The sequence below is a fragment of the Bubalus kerabau genome, chromosome 4, assembly GCF_029407905.1.
Source record: "Bubalus kerabau isolate K-KA32 ecotype Philippines breed swamp buffalo chromosome 4, PCC_UOA_SB_1v2, whole genome shotgun sequence".
In the NCBI taxonomy this organism is placed as follows: Eukaryota; Metazoa; Chordata; class Mammalia; order Artiodactyla; family Bovidae; genus Bubalus; species Bubalus kerabau.
In genome coordinates this window covers 74,531,865-74,541,698 of record NC_073627.1, presented here as the reverse complement: position 1 = coordinate 74,541,698, position 9,834 = coordinate 74,531,865, and the positions used below count along the sequence as shown (strand labels likewise).

Genomic DNA, 9,834 nt, shown 5'->3' with positions numbered 1-9,834 from the left:
TTACTGGGCATACCCAGCAATTGGTAAGGAGGCTGTGAAAATCGTAGTGACTTTAAAGTCAAAGCAGCGGATTATTATTATTATTTTGGCCTCTTCCGCTTCACGTACTTTGCACTGCACTGCCATTAGGACACTCGTTCTCTGCCCGGGAACTTTGTACAGAAGGGGAGCAAGAACTCGCAGGTGCCTCCCTGCACAGGCCCTGCTCAGGGCGAGAACACGCCCTCTGTCTTGGCTATCCCGGCCGGAGGCTGAAGTAATAACGTCGGTTCCGGGGCGGCGGCAGCGGAACAACCAGCGGCCACGTGTGGTCGCTGACCCGCCAGCCGACCCCGCGTCCAGTGCACGCAGCTCCCGCCCACTCCGCGCCAGCCGCCCACTCCGCAGCGGCGCCTCCGCTCCCGGCCGCCCGGCGACCCCTTGGCTAGCGGCCTGTCCATGCTCTCGGCCACCAGGACGGCCCTCCAGCTCTTTCACAGCCTCTTCCCCATCCCGAGAATGGGTGACTCCGCCTACAAGATCGTCAGCCCCCAGGAAGCCTTGCCGGGCCGGAAGGACCCCATCGTCGTAGCGGGTAAGGACGCGACCACGCACCAAGGACGCGGTCCTCGCCTCTGCGCACGCGCATCCTCCGGCCGCCGGAAGGGAGCCGGGGGCCGGCCTGGCCCGGTCGGCAGGGGTCTGCGCAGGCGCGGAGGGCGCTGCGAGTGGAGGGGACGAGGGATCGATCCTTTTTCTTTGTTTAGGTTTTCATTCACTAGAACAACGGAAAACACACTGAAGGGATCTAGTACGTTGATACGGCCCACTTAGACTGTAAATACCCCTCGGCGGCTTCAAACTTCCGCCCTTTCTCACGGGTGTGCATCCACTTTGCTTTCTTTTGTGCTTCGGCGGCTGGGATTCGGGCTACTTGCAGCAGCAGCAGCAGCAGAGGTGGTGCGGGTTTGTGTTGTCACGGGAGCCATGGGATGATACAGAACGCTGTATATACTGAGGTTTTGAAATTGTTTCTCACGCCAGTGTTCTGGTTGCAGGAGTTAGCCTCACGCTGCCCTTATCCTCCAGAACTGCCCGATTTCCCCGACTTGTCAGGCGCTTCCCCTGGCCTCGTGCTCCCGATTCTGCACTTGTGTATCAGTCATGCAGAAGAGCTGTACTTGCCAAACTTAAAAATAATTTCCCAATCGTATACTAATACTTTTGGTGACTCTAATAGAATATATAAAATGTAATAACAGTGAGATGCTAGGAAAACGAAATAAAGTGAATAAAATGAAGGAAGAAATATGAAGTTCTGGAAACTGCTCTAAAAGTTTTGAAAGCTTCACTCTAAATTTCTCTCAGCACTGTAGAAGGCCGCAGACAGCGCAAGTCCACCAACCGGCTGTTTAGTCACTCAGTCGTATCTTGACTGTTTGCGACCGCATGAACTGCAGTACGCTGGGCTTCCCTGTCGTTCACCATATCCCGGAGCTTGCTCAAACTCCTAGTTCCTTGAGTCAGTGATGCCATCCAGCCATCTCATCCTCTGTTGTCCCCTTTTCCCCCTGCCACCAACGTGAGGATCATGCTTTGAGAAGGATTACCTTGGTGCATTGCTTCTCAAAGTGTTATCTTTTAAACAAGCCCTTCCAGTGATACTAATGCATTCAGTAGTTGAAAACCGCTGCCGTAGAGCTGTTGGAGGGTTAAGTGGTGATAAATCTTTCACGTATGGTTCGATGCCAAGATAAATTATATTTTTACAATTTCTTAGGGATTCTTCCATTTTTCTTTTCCTTAAAGATTTGTTGAGTATACATAGGAGAAGATCGTTCTGTGTATCATACACCCAACTCAGTATGAGAATGGACAAGGTAGAGGTCTTTGCGTTTGAGGTAGTTTGGGAACTGACGCTGTGTGACCTGTTTCTCATTCACCTACATCAGCAGCTTTATATCCTGTGTCCCCCATCGCTTCACTCCTGACTCATCAAGAGCCTTAAAAAGCTTATTTTAGACTCAAATTCAGAGAATGAGTTTCCAAAAAAAAAAAAAAATCCAGATTATTTCTAAACTATATAACCCTATTATCTAAACTTTATTTATCTTGAAAGTGAATTCTTTAACAAACTAGGATTCATAAATGGATATTTAAAGGCAATGCTTCTCAATGCTGAACTTCCCCAACTTGTATGAAGCTTCATTTTTATACACTAATGTCTTTGGTATGTCCTCCCAGACATCAAAAAACAAAACAAACAAGCCTGATCAGATCCCCAAGCTGGTTGAAGATTAAAATTTTCCTGAATTTAGTTCTCCTTTATCTTAACCACAGTCTTCCTAGTCAGTTATTTAGTATATAGATGACACTTTTGGTAAAAGATTATCTAGCATGACAGAGGAGAAGACAATGGCACCCCACTCCAGTACTCCTGCCTGGAAAAATCCCGTGGATGGAGGAGCCTGGTAGGCTGCAGTCCATGGGGTCGCTGAGGTTCGGGCACGACTTGAACGACTTCACTTTCACTTTTCACTTTCATGCATTGGAGAGGGAAATGGCAGCCCACTCCGGTGTTCTTGCCTGGAGAATCCCAGGGATGGGGGAGCCTGGTGGGCTGCCGTCTATGGGGTCACACAGAGTCGGACACGACTGCAGTGACTTAGCAGTAGCAGCAGCATGACAGAAATGAGCCAACAGGTTTTTTTTTTTTTTTCCTTTTCTCTATCCATCTACTAATTCTGACTGCAAAACCTCAAGATCTGACTCTTCTGTCTTTTTTATAGCCATGCATACATTGCTATTGCTGGACCAATAAACCAACTTTTTTTTTTTTGGTGTTGGGCTAAGCCTATAATGCACCTCCTTTGTGTTCAGCTGCTGTAACCCCCCGCCCCCCACCCCAACAATACTTAAATTTTAGACAGTGGCTTTCCTGTCTCTACCCTGGGACTGCTGCCTTGACAGGTTGTCAAAGGTTCTGATTGGCCTCAGAAATGGGCAGTGTTACTTCTCAGGTGTGTTTTCAGTGGCTTAAGATTGAAGCCTACAGACTTAATATTATTGCTTTGGAAGTTAAATTCATCTCTGCTCTAACCTCCAATCTGTTTAACAGCTCTTCACCTCTCTATATTACCTCTGTCTATATCTGTTGTTATTCGTGCCCCTACTCTCTGAAAAATTCTGTGGCAAAAGCATCACCTTTTGATTTTAGAAGACAAAGCCTATCTGTTTAGTGTCTTTGGCTCAGTGTTTTTGGCTCAGCCTAGTACCAGGTGTGCACTATTACCAAATATGTTTGGGGTGAAGGGTTATCATCTTAGCTTTAACCCTACCTTTTTTGGGTATTTTTCTGGAAATGTACACCCTTTCATAAGCTACAGTCTAGTAGTAGATTTCTACTTTGCAAGAAGTTGAGATTCAACCCTTCAGACTTCTTTAATTTCTCCCAGGCTACCTAAAGTGGATCAAAACATGAATAGGCCTACTTTGGGTGGCTGGTTAGAACTAAACCTGACCTAGACTGCCTCAACTGAAGCACACTCTGTTTAGATCAGGGGTAGGCTCTGGGCACCACTGACTGGCAGGGCACACAGGAACTTGCTGGTCTTTTTATGTAGTGGTGGTCTCTTTGTTTCAGTACCTGCCTACAGAGCAATATTCAGAGAACTTTGGGACTTGGGGAAAAGGGGAATTCATGCTTGCTGGACTGAATTGGTGGTCAGTCAATTGCTAGAGATAGGCAGGGGGCAGAAAGCTTATAATTAAAACCTCAGAGTGCCTCCTGTGTTATTAAAATCTAAATTTATTATAGTTAGAACTGATCTTCAGGGGAGGGATAAATTAGGAGTTTAGGATTAAAATATACACACTACTATAAGTAAGATAGGTGACCAACAGGGACCTAAGGTATAGCACAGGAAACTATTCTAAATAGCTTATAATAGCCGCCTATAATGGAAAAGAATCGGAGAAAGAATGTATCTATATTTGAATATATACATCTGAATCACTTTGCTATACGTCTGAAACTTATACAGCTTTGTAATTCAACTATATTTCAATAAAAATTTTTTAAAAATAAAGCAATCAATAGAAAAAGAGGAACTGATAATATTTTTAATTAATTATTGTGAAAGCCCAGCTTTTTATTTATATGGCTCATTTTTTTCCAGCCATATTGGAAATGTGGCTAATCTATTTTTTGATCAGGTGTTTGGGATTTGGGTATTTCATCCAAGAGAATGTTGGCAGCTCCCGTCTAATCTTTGCTTTCTTGCCTGTATATCCGTAGGTAGTGTTTGCTGTATTTATTACTGTGATGTCTCTTTGGGGAGAGGAAGAGGTGTAGAACACCGGCTAAAGGTTTGCTCTTCTAAGAACTATAAATATAAGCAGAAAAACAGAACAATGTGAGTAACTGTTCAAAGGTGGCTCTTTGAAAAAACAATTGTACTGGGACTATAGCTATCTAATAAAGGAGAAAAGGAATAAAGTACAAATACATGAAATAAGAACTGAAAGAGGGGATAATAGAAAAGTTGAAGAATCATAAGGGACTATTTACTCAATTCTTTGAAAATAAATTTGAAAACTTGGATGAAATAGATAACTTTTAGGAAAATATAACTCACCTAAACTGACCCCAGAAGGAGAAAATCTTAACAGATTGATTTTTCTAGAAGAAATAAAGTTGTCAGAGATTGCCTCCTCTCAAAGCATTATGTCCAGTCAGTTTTAAGGTGACATCTAAATAGTTAAAGAACGTATAATTCCAATAGTATATTTAAACTGAAAGGATTGTCAAATTCTTTTTATGAAACAAGTATAATATTGAAACCAAACCTGATGAATATTGCACTAAAAAGAAAATAAACCATTCTCACTTATGAATGTAGATACAAAACTGCTAAATAAATATTAGTAAGCAGAATCTAGCAATGGGATTTAGTCTTAGAATGCAAGGATTTGTCAATATTTGGAAATTTATTAATATAGTTCGTCGTGTATGGCTCAGTCATATTGGACTCTTTGTGACCCCATGGACTATAGCCTGCAAGGCTCCTCTGTCCATGGTATTTTCCAGGCAAGAATTCTGGAGTAGCTTGCCATTTCCTACTCCAGGGAATATTCCCCACCCAGGGATTGAACCCATATTTCTTGCCTTTCCTTCATTGGCAAGTGGATTATTTACCACTGTGCCACCTGGGAAGCCCTTATTAATATAATTCATCATTTAGTTGGTCTACGGAGAAAAATGATATAACTATTTCCCTAGATGCTGCGAAGTTATTTGACCATATTTAACAACCATTCTTGGTAACATTCAGAGATAACTACTTCTTAATGTGATAAAGCATATCTGCCAGCATCATGCTTAATGAAGAGATATTAGAGATTCCCATTTAAGTCCCAGTCAAGAAAGTATGTGGAGGTGGTTAATGCTTGCTTTGCCTAGTGGCAGGTGTGCACTGTTACTGAATTCTTTTGTTCTTAAGGGCCATGATCTTGGCTTTAATCTTACCTTTTTTGTGTTCTTAAAAAATCTCCATCCTTTTATGAACTGTGGCCTGGTAGATGACTACGCTGCAGGAAGTTAAGAGTCAAACCTGCAAGTTTCTTTACTGCTTAATTTTTCCAGGGCTGCCTGTGTTGTATCAGGTTATGCCTTGGCCCGCTTTGGGTGATTGTTTATCATTAACATTGTGTTGTGGGTGCTAGTCAATGCACTCAGATAAGACAAGGCAATTAGAGATGTACTTATTGGAAAAGAGAAGGTAAAACTAACGCCATTTGCAGATGATAAGATTATATAACTGGAAAATCCAAGAGAGTTTAATAAAGGTATCGATTTATATACTTATTAGACGGAAACCAATAGCTTTACTCTAAACAACCTGTTGGAAAATATAATGGAAAAAAACACCCCCTTTGTAATAGCAACCAAAAAAGTTAAAATTTAAGAACAAACTTGGCAAGAAATATGTCCAATCTTTGTGAAGAAGACATACAGAGGAGCACAAAAAGAAAACTTAAACAAATGGAAGAACATACCAGTTTATTGGATTCGAGGACTAAGCAGGAAACATGTATCAGTTGTCCTTAAAGTCAATTTATAAAGGTAACATGATTTGAAGAAAAATATTAATGATATTTTTATTTTGTTTTAGAAATGCTGCTGCTGCTAAGTTGCTTCAGTCGTGTCTGACTCTGTGCAACCCTATAGACGGCAGCCCAATAGGCTCCCCTGTCCCTGGGATTCTCCAGGCAAGAATACTGGAGTGGGTTGCCATTTCCTTCTCCAGTGCATGAAAGTGAGAAGTGAAAGTGAAGTCGCTCAGTCGTGTCCGACTCTTAGCGACCCCATGGACTGCAGCCTACCAGGCTCCTCCAGACATGGGATTTTCCAGGCAAGAGTACTGGAGTGGGGTGCCATTGCCTTCTCCCGTTTTAGAAATGGATGCATTCATTTAAAAAATTTGTTTGGAAAAATAAACAGGAATAGTTATGGTAACTGTAAAGTAAGAACAAAGAGGAAGAGTTGGCTCTTACAGATAACAAAAGCAAAGCTTAATAATTTAAACAACATGGGACTGTCCCTGAACAGATAAGTCAATATACAGAATAGAAAGATCAGAAATTCTTAAATATGTGTGAAAATATAGTATATGATACAGGTGACATCTTAAATCAGTGAGGAAAAATGAAATATTCAATAAATGGTTATGGTACAACTGTGTAGCCATATGGAAGAAACAAAACCAGAAAACCCTCCAAAGTTGGATCTATACTTCACATTCTTAAACCAGGGTAAGTTCCAAAAGATATATGTTGATAATAGCTCATGCATAGTGAGTGCTTAACTATATGCCAGACACCGTAGTAATTGATTTACATTTGTTGTTGTTTAATTGCTAACTCATGTCTGACTAATGCATTTATTCTTCACCATGACCCGAGGAGGTGTTAACTGTTTTACCCTCACTTGTTGGAGTGGAAACTGAAACCTATGGAGTTTTAGGTGACTTATGCAAGGTCACTTGGCTAATAAGTGGTAGATCTGGGATATGAATGTAGGCAGTTTGCCTCTAGAGTTTGTGATCTTAACAGTACTATATATACTGTTTTTTCATTTAGTTAAATGTAAAGAATGAAATAATTTAAGAATGAGCAAGGGAGAATTCTTTTAGAAAGCAAAGCCTTTCTAACCACAACTTGAAAATCAGAAGACAAAAAAGATGGATAAATTAGATCACGACAGAATGAAAATCTTCTGCAGGCAAAAATTACTGTAAGCAAATTCAAAAGACAAACTGGGATAAATACTTGCAATTCATATCATAGGTGAAGGACTAATCTCCCTAATATATAGGAAACTTCTAGAAGATAATAAGAAAACAACATCCATTAGAAAAATAGAGGTTATGAGCAGTTCACAGAAAAGGAAGTATAATTTGCTCTTAAACATATAAAAAGATGCTCAACTTCTTTCATAATAAGGAGAGTGTAAGTACCAATTTTCATTTTTCAGATTGGCAAAAACCCAGAACTCTGATGATACAGTTTGTTGGTAATCCTTAAGGAAAAAGACACCCTCCTCCTTCGTTGGCAAGAATGTAAATTGGCCCAACTCTTATGGAAGGCAATTTGGCAACATCTACCCAAAATTTAAATGCATATACCTTTTGACCCAGGAATGTAATTTCTGGGAATTTATCCTACAGATATACTCGCATTCGTGCCAAATGATGACTGTACCAGGTTATTCACTGCAGCTTTGTTTGCAGTCATCGACGATTGGAAACAACCCAAATGCCCATCAATAGGGGCTAGTTAAATAAATTATGGTTCTTCCTCACAATGGAAAATGCAGCTGTAAAAAAGAACATGGAATATCTATGTGAATAGATACAGAGAGATTGCCAAGGTACAGTGTTAGGTGGGAAGTGCAAGGTCAGAGCAGTGTTATATATTAACTTTTGTGTGAACAGGAAGGAAAATAGTAATAGAAACTTTGAAGCTTTGGAAGGATAGCTCAGAAAGTAATGGCTACGGATATGCTGGTGGTGGAGGGGGACACAGCCAGGAGACCTGACTTTGTGCTTTTTAAAAAACTTTTGATTCTTGTAAATCTGACTGCATTACTGAATTAAACAACTCCACTTTGCAGATGATCTCCTTCTGATATTTTTAGTCTAATTGACCACCTTTCTATCATCTTTTGTCATCCCTATTTCAAGTTCTGTTTTTTTTCCTTCTTTTTAAATTTTGCTCTCTTTTTCATGTCAAGTTCTTTTTTTCTGCCCCAACTTGCTTTTGTAATCAAAATCCACATTTTGGCGTGATTTAAAAATCTAAATTTAGAGGGTGAAATTGGAATAAGTTAATCCAAGTCATTTTACATTTCATAAATATTCATTTTTATTGAAGTGTCAATTGTGGTGGCATCATTTATACAAAGAAAAGATCTTTGGGGACAGATTTCTTCCACTATTATGTAGAAGGCATTATGTGTATTTCTTTTATTTTGAGTGATGTACATAGACTTTTTAGAAGAAAATGATAGAAAACAATTTTCCTTTTAGAAAAAATTTTCCCCAGTGTGCGATTAATTTCTAAATTGTAGGACACAGAACTATTATCTTTCCTCTCTGCATCCTGTCTAAAGCTCTTTATTTTCCCCTCTATTTCAGAATCTGCAGTACTTCTCTGAAGTCCCTGGGATAAGGGGATTCCAGAGCTCGCACAATCTGACCCTCACCTTCCCAGCTTTTCTTCCCACTGTGGGGGTCCCCAACCTTCTGGACCTAATATCTGATGATCTGAGGTGGAGCTGATGTAACAATAATAGAAATTAAGTGCACAGTCAATGTAACGTTCTTGACTCCCCGCGGACCCAACCCCCCCGCCCCCATCTGTGGAAAAATTGTCTTCCATGAGACTGGACCCTGGTGCCAGAAAGGTTGGGGACCATTGCTCTAGAACCCCATCTTCTGGTTAGCATGTCCTCTGGAAATGTCCAAGTGGGATCCACAATCTAATCTTTCATTCAGTCATCTTTGTTAAATGTTTGCTAAATGCTTGTTTGGGTGAAATATTGTGTTTTCCATATAGCCTTACCTTGTTCTTCCCCAAAACTTGCCCTGCTTGAATTTAATTTCTCCCATAAACTCATCTGCCTCCCATTTCCAAATTCTTGTACTCATTCGTGTACGACTCTTTGCGACCCTGTGCACTGTAGCCCGCCAGGCTCCTCTGTCCATGGGGATTCTCCAGGCAAGAACACTGGAGTGGGTTGCCATGCTCTCCTCCAGGGGATCTTCCCAACCCAGGGATTGAAACCCGGTCTCCCACGTTGTAGGTGGATTCTTTACTGATTGAGCCACCAGAAAAGCCCTAGAGGATTGTATATCCTGCCATAACCCCAAACTCAGTTCTAAAACCAAACCATTTTTCCTTCAAAACATTGGATGCATATTTTAATTTCCCCATTTCTGTTGGTGACATTACTCCTATGCTCTCAAGTCCCCCAAACCTTAGCCACATGCATCTTCAATCCTTGCCTCTGTATTTAAACTTGCCCTCCTCCAACAAATCTTGATTGTTCCTTGCCTTCTGTATTAGTCAGGGTTTTCCAGAGAAACAGAACCAATTGTATATGTGTGTGTGTGTGTGTGTGGTGTGTGTGTGTGTGGTGTATGTATGTGTATGGTGTGTGTGTGGTGTGTGTGTGTGTGTGTGTGTGGTGTGTGTGTGTATGGTGTGTGTGTGTGTGGTGTGTGTGTGTGTGTATGTGTAAAGAGATTTATTAGGAGGGATTGGCTCACATGGTAATGGAGGCTGAGGAGTTCA

At 41.1% G+C, this 9,834-nt stretch overlaps 1 protein-coding gene across 3 annotated transcripts in view; it reads left to right on the top strand.

Moving 5' to 3' along the window:
• Positions 1–279: 279 nt before the first annotated feature.
• Positions 280–9,834, top strand: part of MSRA (methionine sulfoxide reductase A) — a 379,756-nt gene continuing 370,201 nt past the window's right edge. The window contains exon 1 of one of the 3 annotated variants that reach the window (XM_055577725.1): positions 280–574. In XM_055577725.1, coding sequence (XP_055433700.1) covers positions 439–574 — 136 coding nt within the window. In that variant the 5' untranslated portion in view covers positions 280–438. The remainder of the gene's footprint in view (positions 575–9,834) is intronic. The other 2 variants (XM_055577724.1, XM_055577723.1) reach the window with 2 other exon arrangements.